Source organism: Cydia splendana, chromosome 8 (assembly GCF_910591565.1).
Source record: "Cydia splendana chromosome 8, ilCydSple1.2, whole genome shotgun sequence".
NCBI classification, from domain to species: Eukaryota; Metazoa; Arthropoda; class Insecta; order Lepidoptera; family Tortricidae; genus Cydia; species Cydia splendana.
Window position 1 is genome coordinate 7,511,486 of NC_085967.1, and position 21,365 is coordinate 7,532,850.

The 21,365-nt window shown below is 36.3% G+C and overlaps 2 protein-coding genes across 6 annotated transcripts in view; one reads left to right on the forward strand and one right to left on the reverse strand.

The window, feature by feature from the left end:
• LOC134792760 (TBC1 domain family member 9) overlaps nucleotides 1–10,269 on the reverse strand; it is a 25,589-nt gene extending 15,320 nt beyond the window's left edge. Inside the window, exons 1-8 of one of the 2 annotated variants that reach the window (XM_063764077.1) lie at nucleotides 10,053–10,269; nucleotides 9,672–9,838; nucleotides 8,950–9,117; nucleotides 8,456–8,552; nucleotides 7,750–8,013; nucleotides 5,641–5,905; nucleotides 3,360–3,559; nucleotides 707–818 (exon numbers count right to left, since the gene is read on the reverse strand). In XM_063764077.1, the coding sequence (XP_063620147.1) occupies nucleotides 707–818; nucleotides 3,360–3,559; nucleotides 5,641–5,905; nucleotides 7,750–8,013; nucleotides 8,456–8,552; nucleotides 8,950–9,117; nucleotides 9,672–9,838; nucleotides 10,053–10,096 (1,317 nt within the window). In that variant the 5' untranslated portion in view covers nucleotides 10,097–10,269. Of the gene's footprint in view, nucleotides 1–706; nucleotides 831–3,359; nucleotides 3,560–5,640; nucleotides 5,906–7,749; nucleotides 8,014–8,455; nucleotides 8,553–8,949; nucleotides 9,118–9,671; nucleotides 9,839–10,052 lie in introns of both variants that reach the window. The other variant, XM_063764076.1, reaches the window with a different exon arrangement.
• A 3,402-nt stretch (nucleotides 10,270–13,671) lies between these two features.
• LOC134792769 (protein rogdi) lies at nucleotides 13,672–20,217 on the forward strand. 4 transcript variants are annotated; one of them, XM_063764100.1, is made up of 7 exons: nucleotides 13,672–13,822; nucleotides 13,927–13,998; nucleotides 14,067–14,198; nucleotides 14,608–14,783; nucleotides 15,697–15,817; nucleotides 18,049–18,258; nucleotides 20,028–20,217. In XM_063764100.1, the coding sequence occupies exons 1-7, from the start codon at nucleotides 13,787–13,789 to the stop codon at nucleotides 20,094–20,096; spliced, it is 816 nt and encodes a 271-aa protein (XP_063620170.1). In that variant the 5' UTR covers nucleotides 13,672–13,786; the 3' UTR covers nucleotides 20,097–20,217. The 4 variants fall into 4 exon arrangements, with proteins under 4 accessions (XP_063620170.1, XP_063620172.1, XP_063620169.1 ...); XM_063764102.1 differs by having other exon boundaries at nucleotides 14,626–14,783; nucleotides 20,028–20,210; XM_063764099.1 differs by lacking the exon at nucleotides 20,028–20,217 and having other exon boundaries at nucleotides 18,049–18,676.
• Nucleotides 20,218–21,365: the final 1,148 nt, after the last annotated feature.

Consider the following 21,365-nt stretch of genomic DNA (forward strand, 5'->3'; position numbering starts at 1 on the left):
CTGAAAGAATAAAATAATTATGGCGTTATTCATAAACGCGCTACGGGCCTGAATTAGCTATGAAACGTTTGTCTTTATCTGTCATTTTGACTTATGTATTTGTATGAAAGGGATAAAACATAATTTAACTAAAACAGGCCCGTAAAGTTTTATAATAACGGGATTAGTATTTTAGTATTTGGAGCTCGTTAATATCAAATGTAACTAGATGTAGACAAAGGTTAGTGATACGCTGATAGCCTTCGTTATTCGGTAAGGTACCTACTGTAATAGAAATACTGAGAAAAAAAAAATTGTTTAAAAAGTGGTCTTCGTAAACAAAACCACGTGGTGGTGTGGTGGTGTGCACGTAGCCTGTGCTACCATACCGATGCTTGCTTGTCTCACTTGTCTGAATATTATCGTTTGCACACACCAACATGTTACGCCTCTGATTTTGTATATTGTACAATCGCCATCACAGTTACCCATTTGTAAACCTTACTACAAAGACATACGGTCCATGAATTATCAGATAAATATGTTATAATATTTAAAATTTTCGCGTTTTGAACACATATAAACTCACAGTTATAGACGGGTCTATCGCGAATACGAATAGAAACGTCGGTAAATAAAGGTAATAAAATAAATTCGCGATGACTCGTCTATAAATGTGAGTTCATGGATAAATATGTTGCTGTTAGTATGATAGAGCTGAACACACCTTTTTCTGCTGTATCTGCTTGATGGGCGAAGTCTGCTGCGTCAAGAACAGCGACATCAGCGGCGGCTGCGGCACCCACGAGGGCTCCTCAGTCTTCTTGTGTGGCTTCTCCCTGTACACATCACTGACATTCAACAGATTGAGAATTTAGTTAAGTAAACGGGGAAACCCTTTGTTAGTAGACCATACGCGTAGCAAGGGAAAATTGTAGGCAGAAACCCATACTGGAAATGATTGGAAATGATACGTACAAGTTGAAAGATACATTTCAAACTTTTTTCTTCATTGAAATCGAATACGGTAAGTCAGTATGCGGCATGAAGTTGAGAGATGGTACGGTATGTACGTTTTCCTATATCTTTATGAATGAATTTATTCACATGTTCTTGAAAAAAGTTTGTTATTGTATCCTTAACTTGAATAACCCCAATAGTCGTCCTTGCTGCATTCGATCGAGTTAATAGCTGAAATGAAACTGAAAAATTAGATGATAGAGCCCATAGTTACATACACAAAGGCAAGGAAAATCAAGGGAAATTGATAAAAAAATCTCATGCTAAAATATTTTTTTAAATAATTCAATATAGGATCAGTATCTTTGATAATATTGCTGAACCAAAGTACTCCGTGGAAGGCAAAAATCGTTGTACCTATATCTAATAAAATCTTATGACCATGTTTATCTCCAAGTACAAACTGAGCACAATTGTTAGTGGTGGAAAGGTAGAATATTATGTTATGTTCATGTGTGAAGTAGTGTAAGATATTGTAGTCACATGACATATGTTGAAGTAGATTGCCATTCTGGGTCGTTCACCGATTCAAACAATGTCGGATACCTAGCAACCCCATACTTTGATTCGGCGTTTGCATAAGGTGAACGACTAATAAGCTTAGAATCATTCACTCACTTGGGCAGCTTCACCAGCAGCTCTGAGATCTTGTGCACCAGGAACTCGCGGTCGGAGATGTTGCCGAAGAGGAAGCTGGTGTGGTGCGCGGTGGTGATGAGGATACTGCCCGAGTCCGAGCTGCCCGTGCCGCCCGAGTCCGCTCGCTCCACTTGGTGCACGGTTAGACCAGGTTACTCACATGGGCAGCTTCGCCAGCAGCTCTGAGATCTTGTGCACCAGGAACTCGCGGTCGGAGATGTTCCTGAACAGGCAGCTGGTGTGATGCGCGGTGGTGATGAGGATGCTATTGATGTTATAAATAATAAACAATACGCGATCGGGATTCTGCTCGATATGACGAAAGCGTACGACCGTGTCCAGTATAATATCCTATTACAAAAATTATATGGGATAGGCGTTAGGGGTATTCCGCATAATTGGTTCAGATCATACCTAGAAAATCGTCAGCAATGCATAGAAATACAAAATTACGATCAAAATAATAGCGAAATAAATTACACACATTCGGATTTAAAATTGATGAAACATTCCATACCTCAAGGCAGCTCAATAGGATGTCTCCTGTTCTTGATATATATCAACGACCTTCCAAAAACTATACAGCAGACGTGTACTTTATTTGCCGACGATATCTCCATCCTCACTTCGTGTACAGACGATTATAATATAACACAAGACTTAAGCACTTTATTAACAAACGTAGTTGACTGGTTATCGGATCACAATTTGGAAGTAAATTTTTCAAAAACAAAAATCTTACAGTTTAGGCCTTATCAAAAAACACCCCTTAATATTAATTTCACCTTCAATAATATAAAATTAGAATGTGTAGATACCGCTCCTCTTCTAGGTTTCGAAGTTGACTGCAATGTTAACTGGAAAGCGCATGTAGCAAAAATAAAAACGAAATTGTCCCAGTTCACGTATGCCTTACGCGAATTAAAAAAAGCATGCGACCTCAACACCGCCTTAACAGCTTACTATTCCTATGCCCATGCTTGGCTTACCTATGGTGTCATTCTATGGGGGAATAGCACAGATGTGGAAAGCCTATTTATATTACAAAAAAAAATGTGTTCGAATCTTGGCTAACATAAATATACCGGAAAGTAGTAAGACACACTTCATCGATCTAAAAACACTTACCCTAACATCAATATACATTTTGGAAACATGTAAGTTTGTAAAAAAATACCCTCAATTTTATACCAAACATTCAGATATACCCCGACGTTACGCCAGTAGGTTTCAAAATAAGCTGGTGCAGGTTATCCCCTCAAAACTCAAACTACATTCAAAAAGTCCTAACTCAATGGCAATAAAAATATTCAATAAAATTAGTAACGAAATAAATAACACCAAGTCCGACAATGAATTCTTTAAAAAACTAAAAGATCACCTCATTAAAAAAGCTTATTATACTTTAAATGAATTTTTTCACGACCAATAATTGCAATTAATAAAGCACCTATACAATAAATAACACTAATTAATATAATCTTATTATTTTGTACAAAAAACTCGATCTCCTCTTATTAAACTGTTTGCTGTGCCCTACAGGGTGTCATATTGTACACAATTCTATGTAATAGGTTAAGATACAATGTGATATGCAATAAATATTATGAGTATGAGTATGAGTATGAGTATGAGTATGAGGATACTGCCCGAGTCCGAGCTGCCCGTGCCGCCCGAGTCCGCTCGCTCCACTTGGTGCACGGTTAGACCAGGTTACTCACTTGGGCAGCTTCGCCAGCAGCTCTGAGATCTTGTGCACCAGGAACTCGCGGTCGGAGATGTTGCCGAACAAGAAGCTGGTGTGGTGCGCGGTGGTGATGAGGATACTGCCCGAGTCCGAGCTGCCCGTGCCGCCCGAGTCCGCTCGCTCCACTTGGTGCACGGTGCGGAGCGGGATGGTCAGACGGACCAGGTTACGCACCTGAAATTAAGTATAGATAAAGTGCGTTTAGTTCTGAGCCATTTTTAATTGGTTCTCAATTTTTTTTTCAGTCAGGTTTCGATCAAATTTGTTGGGTAGATAGAGTTCCCTATTCTGTAAAATATAAGCGCAATTTCGTAACGCAACGGAAAATTAGTAAAATACATACATTTTTTCGGGACAATTTGTGATTTCATCGATTTTCCGCCCAGAATGAGGAGATCTTCAAGGGTTCCGATATACTAATACTACTTTTTGGTAATGTATGGAACATTACCCAATTTTTAACAATGTATGTCGGATCAAAAACTAAGTAATTAAGTCCGACTCACGCTTAACTGCACATTTCTAATAGGTTTTCCTGTCATCTATAGGTAAAGAACTATTTTGTGTATGTTTTTTTAGTATTAGACCCAGTAGTTTCGGCGATAAAGGGGGAATGGTGGGACAGACAGACATAGACGCACGAGTGATCCTATAATTGTTCCGTTTTTTCCTTTTGAGGTACGGAACCCTAAAAATAATCTACTCACCAATCATTATATGCGTATCCAAAATTAGAAAGATTACCTACGAGTATACTGATATTATTAGCGAGTGTTTTGCATAAAATCACTACGTTATGGTCTTAATTCTAAAACATGTTATGAATTGAATTTGCCTATCTATGTTTGCGTGGCTCCAAGCCTTTTCAATAATATTTATACAGAATGACTGTAATGTAAATGTACATAACCACATCACAGACGGTTAAACACCCTGTCGGTATATAGGTACTTAAAATAAATAACATTTTGGACTCGACATTATCATAATTGCATTTATATTAGCTCTTGCTGTGACTTAAGTAATTAGTTACATCGCGTGCTACGATGCGATAACCTACTCGGCAAACAAACTATGTCAACATGCAGTCTTACTATCATAACATAACATAACTTGTTATAATGTAACGGTCTGTTTAGTCTGAGCAAAGAGCATTTAAAATAGAGAGTTACTGGTCATGGTAAATTATGTAGCCACAGTACATTTTCTGCCATCTTTCGACAGACGATTAAAACTGTTAGAATGCCTCTTTGATCATTATTCTTTCATTGATATGTGTTAACTTGTTAAATATTAATATTAACGCCATCTACTCGAGAGTAGGCTGAAGCCGCTGAAGGGTATGGCGCCATCGCTCGAAAAGATTGCACAATACCTTTGGCCTAGTGTCGAGTGGATGCTGTTAATATTAATATTTAATAAGTTAACACATATCAGTGAAAGATTAAGGATCAAATTCAAATGGCATTCTAACAGTTTTATTTTCTGTCGAAAGATGGCAGTAAATTTACAGTGGCTACATAATTTACTTTGACAATCCGTCTCTATGCACTCTATTCTCTTTGGTCTGAGTAACCATGTGAATATGCAAATGTACCTACCTAATTAACACTACACTTGCACTATTTATAGGTATGCATCTACCCACTATGATAATTTATGTGCATCAGTGTTTACCGCGAATTAGAATTCAATTCTGAAATGTGTGACTTCTTAGATTTTTTTGACATATTTTTGTATAGGTAATTATACTTATTCTCAGAATTAGTCTGCACATCTCTACAAATACATTTTAGATTGGAAAATGACGATTATAGAGGTATTCCACGAAATGTCGCTTATAGTATGCCATTCTTCTAATACTTCTGGTAATACTGAGAACCAGCTATGTTTGGTCTAATAACATTTCATGACTTAGCTAACAAATTGGCACTATTGGCAATATGTGTGACGTTATCAATCAAAAGGTACCATATTGTCGGTTGTTGATAAGGTTGATTTCAAATTGAAGCCATATGGAAATAGCTTCTTATTGACAACCAACCGACAATACAACCCTTTTGATTGAGAATGGCACATATTCTCGAACGTTATGCATTTGATTGAGGTAGCTACCATACCATATTACAATACCCTTTTAACGTTATGATTATTCCATTAAGATAGAAATTAAGCCAAATGTATAAAATCTGTCAAGCACAAACTAAAGATAAAACCGTCGTAATCATAAGCAAATAATCTCCACATTTACTTACCCGACTATCAAAACAAATGAAATTCTGCGATAAGTACAACCGGCCCCAGTTATGCCTTTTATTATAAGGCGTCCACAGGGAACACTCTTCGGACCCGTCCAGCTTTTCCGTCTGCGGCAATCTGAACCTTAGCGTGTAGAGATTAGACTGCTTTCTCGCGTCCAGGTCTCGTTTTAAGAAGGAGGGTTTCTTTGGCACGTTTTTGCTGAGTTTTGTTAGAAGGTCCTTGTCTATATTGAAACTGCCTGATTTGTCGTCGATCAACCTTGAAACAGATGGAATAAGGTTATAGGATAAACTATTTTACAACGCCAGGTAATTGGTAATTTAAGAACAGTGTTGAAATAACATACTAAGTTTTGCTAATTTAGCGAAGGTCTCCGTTTCAGGTAGGGCAAAAATTCTTTCATATCTCCGTTTGTTCTCCTCTACAGGTCGCATTTCTCGACCGATTCTCGTGAAATTTGGTGTGCAGGTTCGATACTTATATATTTTTTATAGAAATATTTAAGTGGGGCTCGGGGCTCACATACAACATACGTGATTTTTTTGCCGTTTTTTGCGTAATGGTACGGAACCCATCGTGCGCGACTCCGACTCGCACTTGGCCGGTTTTTTACATAATTCAGAGAAACTCCTATTAAGTATTTTTCTACATCTGTCTATATTAAAGGAGTCAGAGTTTATTAGTTGAAATCAAATCAACACAATTAATAAACTACACTTATCAGTAACTTGATATGCTCCGCAAACTATTGATAAAGGTCTATGACACACACCAAAACCACGGTGATACTTATAATTAACCACATTTCAATTTAAAATTAAAACTATAATATTTTCCCTATGCTGTACTTGTTAGGCTTTGGCCAACTGCACTTTATTATTTAAAAAAAATACATCCATCTTCATTTTGCCAAAGCTTTCAATTATATTAGAGTTGTAATACAATAGAAATACTTGCAAGTAAAAAACATCTCGGCTAACAATTAAACTCGACCTTTGGATTGAGATTAAGGCTCAAGCCCCATTGACATGGTATTTTACATTTCAATACAAAAATTCAGTCGTTTCACCAAATACCGCAATTTAACGAAAAAAGTTCTTGATCCGTCTAAATAGGGCCTGACCACAGATTAATAAATAGTTACTACGTAACAGATACTTCATTCCCAAACAAAAGCAAAAATACCTACGCTATAATAGCCTACAAAACCTTAATAATAATACCTGCTGCTCAGGACAAGAAGAAATGTACCATAAGTAGGCGCACAAAGAGTCGAGACTGTGTTGCCCGCCGTTCGAGTCACGTGCCAACGCGTCTTCGTAAGAATGCGCTAGGGTTGTAGCTACCCTACCTATGATGATTATTGTAATAAAACGAATGTTGCGAATCAAATATGTTTTAGTTTTAATATAATGATTTATAATTTTTTCACTTCTCGGAATACTCCGTTATTAAAATTTTATAGTTGAAAATATGTATCCTAAATCGCGTAAATAATTTTAATAAATATCCAGGAGCAAAGCAACAGACCATCAACGGTTTTTAAAAGTTGTAATACGGTGCTACCAGGCCGATTAAATACTACGTCGTCAAAATTATTTAAAAATACTTTTTCTAACCCTTCAATATAATTATTAAACGTTTCAGGTGGGACCTTTAAAAAGATGAATTTTTATTATAGGCCTTTTCCTTTGTTTTTTTGACTTTTTCACCCATCTACTGCACAATAATTACGTGGTTTCGGCATTTCGAAGCATAAGCGCGGGAAACGCGCGGTGCAATGTGGTGCGAGCGCTGAGACGGGCGTTCGGCGGCCCTCTGTCGGTTGTATCGTCGACGATACGCCGAGCGGTAGGCATATAGCGCGTGGCCTTGAGCGTGTGCCGGAGGCCTGGCCTGACAGTATTTCTATGCTTCAATATTGTGGTTTGTGTGATGTATAGGTAAAATATTGTATTGAATGGTATACTTCTTTGGCTCCATTGTTAAATTGGTAGACACACATCATAATGAATGGTGCTTTAACACATGTGAGAGATGTTTGATGAGACACAACTTACATTAAGACCTCTCCTTAAAGAGGATATCACAAAAATACTCACTGTTTCATTGCAATATTCGCTAACTGCTGCATAAGCGCATACGTCTCATTCTTCTTCAAAAACAAGGTAAAGTAATGCTCTGCATCCCTCGTCACCACTTTGATGGAGTCCGGAAACAGTAAACTGTTGGTCTTGGCTAGCTCCGTCACATCGGCCCATCGAATCTTGATTGTGGTCTTGTGTCCGAATATGTTGGAGTAGAAGCACATGTAGTGGACGGACAGGTACATCCAGCCTTGTCTGGGCATTTTGCTTTTCCAGTAACTGTCAAACGAGAAATATTTCAGCATTTAAAAGCAAGTTACTACCAAAATAAACTACACTGAATAAATGATACATAAATAGTGACCAGGATAGTTGAAATTGTTTTTGTTTAGCACAAAGACTGGATATCAAAATTACTTAGCTTTTATTTAAAATTTAAATAATCGAAAACTTAATTCCTATATGCTACATACATATAGGATACTGGTCATCGGAGCTCAAAACAATTATCAAAAACCCCCATTAAACTATAAATCTTCTAGCCTATACAAGGTTTACATTTATGTTTTCAAACACACACAGTATATACTATATACTCTCACTCTTGAGTCACTATGTTATTAAATCACATTTTAAATTAAGCAGTACCCGGACCTCTATCAGATTTAGGACAGACATGATTCACATATCAAGACTTGAATTAACAAAGACTATGACTCACCTACAGGAGTAATAACACACCAATTTTTCATCTTTCGGCATTCCAAACCTTTGGTGGAACTCGTACATAAAATTTTTGTATGTTATTGTGTCCTCATCTAAAAAAATAATATTATAAAAAAATTAAAAATCATTATATACGTTTGCACATTGACATCTTACAAATAGACTAAATTATCAAATAAAACCTTAATATCCAGATTGTATATAAAATATCCACAAAGCAGACTTCGTCAGGTGGCCACAAATGCAAATCAGCAACATGCTTTGTCCAAAACAAACCAATGATGATATCCGCAACAGGCTTCGCCATTTTTAAATAATAATGCAAAGTTATAAAAAAATAATAAGTTTTAAAACAATCCTCAGACAGAATATACAAATATACATTATTCAATAATCTAACCCAATTGTGTGATTTCTTTGTGTATGAAATGTAGAACTAAATTTACTATGGTGTTGGAGGGACATAAAGAAAATAGGAAAAAGTCAAACCTTCTGTAAAGTTTTCTTGTTCCGTAGCAATGATCGAGTTAATTTTACAACAAACAAACTCGGTGATCTCCTCCTCAGTATCAAAGGAATGTAGTGTGGGGCAAACATTGTCTAGCAACCACTGCCAATCTTGACGAATATCTTGTTCCGTTAGGGCTGACGATATAACTGCAAAAGTCAGAAAGTTGTATATGTGAGGGCAACTTTTTTAGATCATAATAAAAACTGTTCTGGTATTAAACAGCACAATGGTATGAACTTCTAGTGCTACTTCTTCTTCTTCTTGTTAGGGGCTATATAAGGCTCCACAGCCTATGTATCACTGCGACCATCCCTGATCTATTGTGATCCCCACCTACTACAACTCTCGATCCAAGCCTGTAAACAACTGCAGGTTCTTTTTGATCTCGAGAGACTTTAACTCCTCCGGGCGCAATATATGTATGCCCAGGATTAAGTCATGAATGCGCATTAGGCAAGGGCACTCTGTGAGGATGTGCAAGGGCGTCTCCTATGCCTCCATACAGACTCTGCACCGCCCCATGTCAAGTTTCCCCATAGACTATACTAGTGCTACTGAAGTAAACTCTATTCATTTTTGACCAAATAAAAGTAATTCTAAGTCTAGTTCTAAAATAATCAAAGACAAATTACCTATTTACTAATTTGATTAAATAGGCAATTTGAAACTTAAACCAAAGAATTCCTAAGTACATTCTTACCATAATATATTTCCGAATTCGGAGTTTGGTGGAGTATCCGGTATGGAGCAGGCTTTGTATCTCGGACACTGTCGAACGTACTAACGAGCAACGAAGACAACCCCGCCGACTTGCCATGCCCTTTCCGTCTCTGAAGTACGAAATATAGCGTCGTTTCATCACTATCCCTGTAAAATATTACTCCGTTTCAACTTCCAAATCATCGTTACAACTGCATATGTACAGAATCGCCTCGTAAGTCCCCGCGTCCTCGTACAAGTACAAATTAAATTCGAGTTATGAACTCTTATAGAAATAAAAGATAGTTCCAAATTCAAAAGCGCAAAAACTGACTTGGGTCTTACGAGGATAGATAAGCCACTGTTTGAATAAATACATTACCACAACGCAGTTTTTATAAACACTTCCTGCGGCTTCACCCACATGATAACACTTTACGATAACCTTGACAATGAATCTTCACCGGCCATCAAACAATATTAGCATTTTAAAACAATTAAGAGTTTTCTGTGGACGAAATTAAAGATATTATGGTACAAAATGGCACAATACAAAACAACGGCAACTTGACAGAACCAAGACAGGACTTGACTTGACAATCGTTTTGACGTTTCACTGTGAACGCAATATTTTGGCGTTTACAAAGGCCGCTGTGAATATAGAAAGAGATAATTCTTTCTCGCTCTCACTTACGGGTGCGGCGCACCAAGGTCGCGGTCGGTAGTCTGTTAGAGATAGACCAAGATTTATCTTAGACTTTAGCAAAGAATATAATACTCACTAGGAGAAGAACGGTAACTCCATACAAAAAAATGTCCCCAACCGTTTATACGTTTATACTAGTGGCGCCGTCTTTGTGTACCAATGGAACTAAAGTTGACAACCGGTTTAGCCTGGCGGGTATTGGTAGGTAGTAATTCTGTTGATAAACATATTTGTTATCTTCATATCACGAAATATATGCAAGATGCAAATATTACCCCTTGTTTGTGGTATTATCAATTGATTTAAATAAAAGGCATGTTTATGTTTATAACATTATATATATTATTTATTAAAAAATGTTTTACATATAAAAATATACACTGAAAACTGGCAACTGGCAACTTAATAAAAAAATAGACATTAATAAAGCGCATTCACAAAGTTTTCAGTACCTTTTATACAAATAACATTAGGCATGCCTACCTATTACACTTTACACACAGATACACTACACTTTACATACGGCATTTTACACAGATTTCCAACTTGTATTATGAACATTTCTTCACGGTTAATTAATACGCTTTCCAGATGCGTTATGACTCGGTTCCTTCTGAACCCACTAAAGTTGTAAATTTCACTCTGGCTGCTTCAACAGCCGTTGCTCCGCATTTAGCACATTTTCTATGTGCATTGCTGTAATCCATGTAGGTACAGACTTACAGTCTTAAGTGGTACGTAGCGGTACACGTTGTATGAATTATTTAAAGAGTTAATAAATAAAATTTTCGTTATGAACTTTAACCACAGCAGTTGGACAGAGTCATTGACAAATATATTTTTTATTATGGTGGGTAGACGTACCTACCCTCCATATATTTTATGAACATTGATAAAGACAGTTGGAAGCAAATATTCATTATAAAACTTAATCGCATGTAATTAAGTTTTAAGCGTTTTAAGTCCCGTTTTATGATTAATATTGTATAAAATTCGTGATAATTTAAATCAGAGTTAGGAGCAATGTTGCTGTAGAAAAATGTTTTTATTTTTATTACTCGCAACTTTTTCCCGGAGGCCAACGCACACATAGAAGATTAAGGCGCACACATGCGCAATTATTTGGGGACATAACTTTCTTAGGAAGTGAACAGGCCTTGGACTTTAGTCTAGAACGATGTGAGTATTCTTTATTGCACCAATAATTATAATCTATCTCTTCAATCGGTCCCTCATTGCTGAGGATAGTGACTCCTTTTGATTCCGTCAACTAGTTGTCTCCATCGGTCCCGTTCTGTAGCTTGGTGGAGTGCGTCGCTGACAGGGTATTTTTAGTAGCTAACACACTATCGCACCGCACCAAGGTCATTGTGGGACGCACCCATAAGTAAGAGGGAGAAAGAGATATATAAGATATATATATATAAGATGCGTCCCACAATGACCTTAGTGCGGTGCGATAGTGTGTTAGCTACTTTAGTTCCTCCGCTGTTTGGTCTGATCATCGTTTGAGACTTCTATCCTTCCTAGGCCTTTTTCCGGTCACCATAAGGCGTTCCAAATTACTGGTATCCCTGCGTGCAACATGGCCAAAATACCGCAATATTCGTTGTAAGCAGGTTGTGGATTAATTATACATTTCACATGTAAAACTAGAAAGAAATGGCTTTTGAGTTATATAACTGAAATGTACCGTTGCCAGACATTTAAATGAAGGAAAGTAGAGCCAGGGTGACCTCTTTACAGTGGGCGCCTGCGGTGTTTTAAACTTTTTAAAGAAGGCGTTTGTGCGACATCGCTGACATCAAAAATCGGCGGCTTTAATTTAAACCCCGGTTGTGCTGTGTAGAGTAAAACAAATCGTTCTCGAAAAAAAAATGCAAAAAAGAGGACTTAAAATTCGGTCAAGATCGTTATCATTATCACATTCAGATAAGAGGTTAAATAACCGCAGCCGTCCACTGTAAATACCCCTGACTTCGCCCTTATGTAGTTTTAGGAATATAATATTGCAATTTATCAGTAGTTTTATTGAAAAATAATAATGGTAACAATATATTCTCAATGATGTGCTTCTTTTTCAGCTATTTTTCTCTGTGTTTCTGCCCAACTTGCTTTATTTGCGTCAGAATTTACTAGTGCGTGAATCTTTGCAAACACGAAAAATCCAACAACCATGCCTGGTGGATAATACATCCAGACATTGTTATATTTCATATAGTGAAACATAGGAAACTGCGCTATTTTTGCAGATAAAGTGTAAGGAAATTTCATGTGCCTTCCGGATTTCCTGGAAAAATATTAAATTAATACGATTAGTAAGTATTTTAGCAACAAAACGGGCGCTAAAACTAACTTCGCATAAGGACAGTCAATTATTATAATAACTGTTATATTTATTGTAGTTATTCATGTTTTATGAACATGAGGTAACATGAGTTGCTTTCAAGTGCATAAAAAAACAGATTAACATTCCATGAAAATGATGATAACATGACAGCGGTTCACACTCATCACAATCATAATAATCAGCATGGTATGATGCGGTTTCCTTACGTACTGATTATTTTTTGCATTTTTAAGTGTAATGTAAAGTTAGATGATTTACTACAATTCAAAGAAGGGGAATATAATGTATATTGTATCTTTTGAGAAAATAAATACTTACCCGGCAATGAAGCCCGTTTCGCGCAGAGTTTTCTCAAGTGTAGCGTAAAAGACTTGCAAGACACTGGGAGTAACCATATTGGCGCTTGTATTAACTGATTGAATCTACCGAAATCTACTGAATACTTGTGAATCTCTTTCTGTCAAAATCTACGGATTTACAAATAAATTTAGCAAAAGAAATTGGCATTAATTCGTTCGAAGTTTGACCGGTTAAAGATTGTCATTTAGTTTTTTTTTAATGTCCAGATTTTAGGGCCTCTACCATATATATATATATATTATATACTACTCTTTGGCCTCTACATGGCGTCTACAATCTACAAACCTCAACGATATCGTATGAAATTTTAGATATAGTCTGCCAAACAATTTTGTCAGTAAAAAAGGCGCGAAATTCAAATATTCTATGAGAAGATAACCCTTCGCGCCTACAATTTTTAAATTTGCCGCCTTTTTCTACTGTCAACATGTGATTTTCGATTTTTAATTTTTTCGGTATTAATGGCCCTCTGATTTCAGCCAGGTATTCCGCACGTGTGTAATCAGACTTATTTTCATAATTGAATTGTTTCTGAACGTCTATCAACTGTCAATAAAAAAAGTCACAACCAAAGCCTCCCTCCCTCTTACCTTCACTGACATCTGTCACGTCAATTGGCGAAATTACTTCACGTGAACCATCGGAAGGAAATTATTAAAAATTTACAGACGGCTATTCAGTTCGTCAAAATTCTATTGCAATGAGCGATAACGAAAAGGAAGAAGCTGCCAATTTGGTAAAAGACAAATCTGCAGTCGAAAAAAACATAATTATCTAATGACATTTTAGTTTAGAGTGCTATCCTAACAATCTAACGTTTGTGGTTTTTGTGTTTTTTAGAAAGAAGAATTCGAATGGGTTCTTCGAGAGGAGGTTCACTCGATCTTGCATCAGCTACACTCGGTTTTAGTCGTAAGTTTCTTTTTAATTTAATGAATCGATGTGCTGTGGCATAGTTAGTATATGGATTTGTTTTGCAGGGTTGCGCTCACAGATTTCCTGTCCCTCTGTATGGGAATGAGGGCCAGAAACAAGACAAATTTATCCTGACCTCGCAGCCTGAACAGCTGAAATGCATTGTAACACTTACTGGCGACAGCATAACTCATGCAGTGAGTATTATGTTACTTGTTAATCTTCACTCATTGGAATACAAATGAGTGGCCTTACACGGTTGGAATCGCTAACAGACGTTTGTTGTGAGTTTGTTAATAATACATTGATACTTTACATGTATCGGTGTGTATGTTATGGAAAGATTATTGGTTTTTATTGTAAATTAAATAGAGTTGTTGTATGTTTTTGAGGTAAAATAATGCTTAAATTTTACTAGGTACTAATTAATAGCTTTCTAACATATGGAGCTTGAGGAATTACAGTTACAAGGGTAATATGGTGGTAATCTAAATTATATGCCACTAATATTACTAAGGTTTGTTAATAACCATGGCAAGGCAGTAAATACACTATAGATTCACTTAATAACATTTGTTTTCGAAACTGTTTATCTTCAATAAACAGTCTTGTTTCTCCCACCAGGACATAAGTTTCAAGGTGCTCCGGCAAATGCACACAATATGCCGCACATCAATCAACCAGGACGGGCCGTGGAAGCTTCAGCAGATCCAGGATGCAGCCAACCACTTGCAGCAAGCCATCGGCTATATTGACAATGTGGACAAACATTATATATTCAGGTTAGCGATATCTTGGTGACACAATTTTACAAGGGCATTATGGTAATAACATGACCTTATTGTTTCTGTAAATATATGATAGCAATGACATTAGTTTTGGCAGGTAAATATAATTCTTATGAGAACTGTGTATGTCTAATACAACTTTGTGGCTTTTGTACTTTAGTTTTATATTAGTATCAGGCAAAAAAGGTTGTTCAGGTGCAATTAGTGCACAAATGAGTTTATCATGAAAACACCAGACTAATAGTAGCATATTATCATTATCACTTTTATTTTATCAATTCAATTGATCACTTGATCAGTGATTTTACTTTATGTCAGGTAATTGACTAAGTTAAGATTAATCTCAGATATAACAAATGGTAAACATATTATATTACCTTAGACAAATTACATTATTTTGAAGTGAAAACTTCTTTAGCGGCGCTGTGGACTTTTTGTGATGGGGAAAAATGGTGGTGATGGTGTCACGTGACCGTAAGATTCGTAAGACGTAAGACGGACACGTGACCTGATCGAAAAACTGCTACAATGTCATTGAGTTTTTCTTTATTGATTTAAATGCGTCTAGTGAGTTTCCCTCTAACTGGTACTAATATAACTCGAGTACTAACAGTGATGTGCTTAGGGGTTTCAAGTAATGCGACGAAATAACGCTAGAAGGCGTTAACCTCAATTATACATAGTGCTGCAGACATTTTGCACTAGATGGCGCTGTTATTAATATTTTGACGTAAGACTTAAGACGCTTCGTAAGACGGACACGTGACCTAATCGAATAACTGTTACAATGTCATTGAGTTTTCACTTCTGCCGGCACTCCCGGAGTGCAACCCGTTGTTTCTTTTTTAAATAATTTAGCACTTATCAGGGCATTTTAGTTTAATAAATAAGTTTGTCTTTGTTGCAGGTCATCAGATGAAGTACTACATATAATACAATGCCTGATTGGTTCCCTTCAAAGGGCGCGCACAGCACTAGTCCTGCCAAAAAAGAAAGCCATTGATGAACTAATGAAAAGTCGAAATATGGTAAGTACATAGGTGTGGCTTAACTTCAAACTCGGGTAAATCCATTCGACCCTATCAGCAAATATCTACCCTATGCCCTTTTCTTAATACCAAAATAGTTTAATCTGACAGATGGATTTACTCGAGTTTGAAGTTAAGAGACTCGCGTAGAGTCTGACTATTAACCACCAAGTAATTTGTCTCCTCATTTTGGCTCCTATATCATAATAAAAATCCTCAAACACTTACAAACCTTTGTTAAATTTTGTCTAATAAACAGAAATGTCAAAATGACAGACCGGGACAAATAATTATCAACGGTTTGTTAGATTTTACAGTGATATTTGGCAAGACCGTTATACTTAAACATCTTTATGAAAATGTAAAATTTATGGTTTATTACTTATTTCGCTTGCCACAAAAAACTAGGGTATGAATTTTTTCGATCCGATTCGCACGTCGCTCCGGTGTGCGAGCGGGACGTCGCTATAATACGCGCATAGCGTTGTCTCGCTCAAACTTCGGAGACGTGCGAATCGGATCCAGTGTGCCATGCCCCATAGTTGCAATGTTATCTGTGACAGCAAGTAATACTTGTGATATAATTCCTTGCCTATCTTTTTTAATTACCTAGATTAGCAATAAGGGGTAATACAATTTTTATCAGAGGCGGCATTTAATTTAACCTTTTGAACGCCAAACGGCGCATCCATTTGCTGTTCCACTGACGCCACCGGGGTAAAATTTAGTTTTGTGAATAAATAATGCCAACCTAAAAGTGGGGTGTTTTTCAGTAGATTTTCATCAAAAAACGATCGACGTCAAATGCCGTCTTTGGCGTCGTTGTCACGATTTTGCGTTGACGTCAATTGCCGTCTGTGGCGTTCAAAAGGTTAAACTACCAATACTGGAATACTGCCCGTCTTTATCTGGGTTTTGTTAAGTTTAATTGTTATTATATCGATTACTATCACGATGCATTCAACTTATAAGGATTTACCGTATAGCAGTACCTATCTCCTGTAATCTTTTATCAATCAAGTCATCGTCTAATATTTATCTTGTGTAATCTTCAATACTAGTAGTTTGGTACAACTGCATGCACTTGCACATTGCACAATAAATGGTATAAATACCTATTAGTAAAATAGATTCTTGTCAAAAAACTGTGTCTAATCTTAATTAGATTATTAGTAAGAATAAAACAAGTTAAACTTTTGTAAAACTATGATTCAAATATGGTTTCGAAGTTTGAAGTCAGTTAAAAATCAAATTCATGTCACATAATATGTAGGTATTGTAAATATAAAACATATAAAAACTCAAAAATGCGCTTTTTCCCAGAGATAAGACCTAGCTAGATCGAATTTTCGGCCCCGAAAACCCCCATATACCAAATTTCATCGAAATCGTTAGAGCCGTTTTCGATATCCCCGAAATATATATACATATAAATAAATAAATATACAAGAATTGCTCGTTTAAAGGTATTAGATAAACAAAACCGATTGAGACATTTATCAAAATGGGCTCAGTAGTTTCAAAATGGACAAACGTCCAAACGACGTTACGGTTCAACTCATGGCCCTACTGCTAAAATAATACTCCTTCCCGTAGTCATGTAAAAATAACTAAAAATCAAGGAAACTACATATGTACAACATAAGAGCCTTTTAATCGAAGTTGTGTAACTGTAATATTCCCATGTCCTTAACTGCCAGGTAAATAAATAAGAACTCAAATCAGTCTATGACTCATTTTCTCAGACAATGTGTTCTGCTTTTTTTATTTTGGTCCTTACCTACAAAGCATTACAGTTGAAAGTCCATTGCCTTACCGCTTTTGACCTTCTATGGGATAAGAATGACATAACATGAACGCTCATAAATTCACGTTATCGCACGAAGAACGTTGTATAGAAAGAAACCCATTTATTATCTCAAATTCATATGATTATACACAAAGAGTTATTTACTATTGTAAAAAAAATGGAAAGTCTAAAAAAAATTGCCGTCAAGTTTCACAGCCGAAATAGATGGCGTTATATGGACTACGAACTGAATTGTCAATCCCTGAAATGTAACCCTTATATGTTAATTTCTAAAGGGGCCTGGTAATCTGTGACCAGTTCGCCGGACGATATCAGCCTGTCAGTTGTTCGGAGCTCTCAAATTTTGCGTTTGGTCGATATCGTCCGGCGGACTGGTAATCAGTGGGGCCCTTAAAGCCAAGTGTATATTTTCTCTTTCCAGAAAGCCCTATCACCAAACCTACCCGAAGACCTCGCAATATCATTCTACATCCAGTCCCACAAGCTGATATTCGTGGCCTACCAGCTCAGCTCGGTCCACGGCACTATGCGTATCGACTCGTGCCAGGCGGACTGCGCCGTTCCGTGGCTTAGTGATGTCTTGTTCATGCTGACGGCTGCGCTACACATGTGTCAGCAGCTTAAGGATAAGGTGAGGAGGGATAGTAGTCCCGACTGCACGGATTGGCCTGATCTTGGAAGCTTTGTTTGTGCTACTGTTGATTATGATGACTAACCCTTTAAACATAATGTCGATATATAATTCGCGATTTCTAACTTGATAACTGTTGTAAGTCAACCAAGGTAATTGCGTCCATAGTGGAAACTAGATTACTAGAGAATAGACTAGATTCTAGTTTCACTAGAATTAGAAATGCATAGAATTTGTTGTAATTTTACTGTGAACGGTGCTTGTAATTAAAAATACCGGATTGGTTCTTATGGACGCAATAACCCTGGTTGACCTTAATTTAACGATATTTTACATTTATATGGTACACACACTATTTTATAGTATTTTTATTTTATTTTATAGTGATAATAAAATATAACCAATAATTTATAATAGATTTGTGATGTTTTGTTTTGTGATGTTGTTTTTTACGTTATACTAAACCGAAATAGTAACAGAACCTAACCCTGCTTAATTAAATCCCTAATACATTTATTTTTCTACATATTGTGCATGCTTACTTACCAGGCGATTTACAATTACAATATATACAGACTTAATAGAAATATGTAAAATTTTAGACAGAAGCGAATTACGTTGCTTGAATTCATTTCTCCTAAAATAGCTAGCGAATATTCAAACTCAATTTGGTAGATAGTACGTGTTTCGCCTCCCAAGAGAAATTAAATAAACATTAATATCGACCACTTAATTTCGCTAACTCGTATTATTATTTTGGGTTCAGCCTTAATATGAACTCTTTTTCTATTGTAACTAAGTCGATTTTGCAGTGTGAGAGTTGAGTAAAATATGAGTTTTGTTTGGCACTTCGATATGGGTGGTTATCTTGACGTGACCTAGCACACGCCTTGATAACGTTGTAAACGATAATCGAATAATTTTGTAAACATCTTTTTTTTAATCGCTTGATTATTAATATCGATTTATCGAATCAATTCTTAGTTTTCTAATCTGTGGAAAAACGGTTTCCTGTCTATGGTTTAGAAATAATATCTACATTCTTTATGGTAAAAAACTAAGCCCAAAAATTATTTATTTACCTCCCTAAATTGATAAAATTTCCTCTTAATACGATTCCGATGTATTAATTCTGCCAGAAGTCAAATTTTGATTGATAAAGGACCTCTCTCAAAATTTATTATTGGCCAAGAACCACCAACTGTTTGGAAAATTTAACCTTTAAAATAGTTTAAGAGCCCATCAACGTGCACACTAGCGCCATAGCAAAATAATCGTGATTATTAAAATTTAACGAAAGTTATTGAAAAAAGGGGGCCGCTTCGTACTCTATTGTGAATTTAAGTACCTTTTGAATACATCAAACTAGTTTTTATGTGGCTGGTTTCGTCGATCTAGGAACTCAAAACAAAAACGGCCGTTTTAACTTTGGACGCATAGATTGACGAATCCAGCAACATAAAAACTAGTCTGATGTATTCAAAAGGTACTTAAATACACAATACGTAGCGGCCCCCTTTTTTCATTATCTTTCGTTAAATTTAAATAATCACGATTATTTTGCTGTGGCGCTAGTGTGCACGTTGATGGGCTCTTAACACCTATAGCGAATAAAGTCCACAAGGGTTGTTTTGTTATTTATAAATTCGCAAATTCTACAGGTGCTTTCAGGGAACACCGTTTAAGAACCACATTTATTCAAAGTACTTACAGTTGGAGATAAAATATTGTACCTATTTGTTTTACTTACCTGAACTTTTTCATTACAGCTGTGTGTGTTCTCGCAGTACAAAGACTTCACGGTGGGCTCCCGCTCCGCGTCCATGGTCTTAAACTGATTTCCATCTCCACGTGATTCTCAGTAATGTACGTATGATTTTCGAATGTGGTTGGCCAATCGAAGCTTTTTACAGACGGCGCCATTATAGGTTTCCATGTCGATCCTACCAAAAGTATCAATTTCTTGTTGTGTTTTTTTTTTAATTTAATGAACCGGATGTTAGCCGATTAAGCCAAATCTCATAGAATCGGAAACCTATGCTGGCGCCATTTATAAAAACCTTTGACAGTTGCTATCCCCATCGTATGTATGTGTATTTATTTTATAGTTAACGAGTCCATTGTTGATATTCTTGTTGAATATGTTGTAACATAATGTATATGCGTAATAATTAACATTAATTTAATTATAGGTAAGTATAGTGAAGGGAGGTTTGCACATGTTAGAAGGATAAAGGATGGTAGCTGTTGAAATTAATATTATGGCGCACTACAAAGCTGTTTCCACACTTATATTTAGCTTGTCTCACCCAAAGAAAAAAAATAACCCATCCCAATTGATAAAAAAAATCTACCCGTCTCAAACGCTGACAAAATTTGCCAGTTGGCATTTTGAGGTGTCCTGTTTTCATAACCCGTCAAACTGGATTTTACCCAGGAAGGAATTGGAAGTTGTTTTTTCGCATCGGAACCTAATTAAAAAGAAAACATTTCAGAAATTATAAAATTTGCTTACATACTTATTACATTTGTAAAAAATAATGTGGACACAGCTTTTTACATAGAAGCAATATAGCACAGGGATACCGCTGCCGATAAACTTAATGTTAAATCACAATTGTATAGAGTTGTAACTTCACAGACTATTTTGACACACAAACATGTTGGTAGAAATTATCTAGTCTTGTAATAACTAATTAGAACAGTCTCGTATAAGTTATAGGCTAAAGCAATGCTTATTTCTTGTACAATGGGTACAATGGGTGGTTGCAATGATTTCAAATATCAGGGGCCCATTTCTCGAACGATATTAGACTAATATTATTAGTCCACGAACTGTCAAATCGATTGGGTTGCCATGACAACACACTCATAATATTAGACTAATATCGTTGGAGAAATGGGCCCCAGTTTAGCGTTCTACAGACGTATCAGTGAATTACAAAAAAAAATCTACAGAGATTCAGGTACAGTTAAAACGAAATATGTAGTACCTAACACGTACGTCTCATTCTAACAGATATACTTGGTCAAGCAAATCTTGCCAGTAGAAAAAGGCGGCAAATTTGAAAAATGTAGCCGCGAAGGGATATAGTCATAGAAAATTT

Excerpts from the sequence above, each read along its gene's own strand:
- LOC134792769 (XM_063764099.1), top strand. The coding sequence starts at position 13,787 with ATGAGCGATAACGAAAAGGAAGAAGCTGCCAATTTG. Across the intron at positions 14,784-15,696 it reads GACAAACATTATATATTCAG|GTCATCAGATGAAGTACTAC; the intron begins GTTAGCGATATC and ends TCTTTGTTGCAG. Across the intron at positions 15,818-18,048 it reads TAATGAAAAGTCGAAATATG|AAAGCCCTATCACCAAACCT; the intron begins GTAAGTACATAG and ends TTCTCTTTCCAG.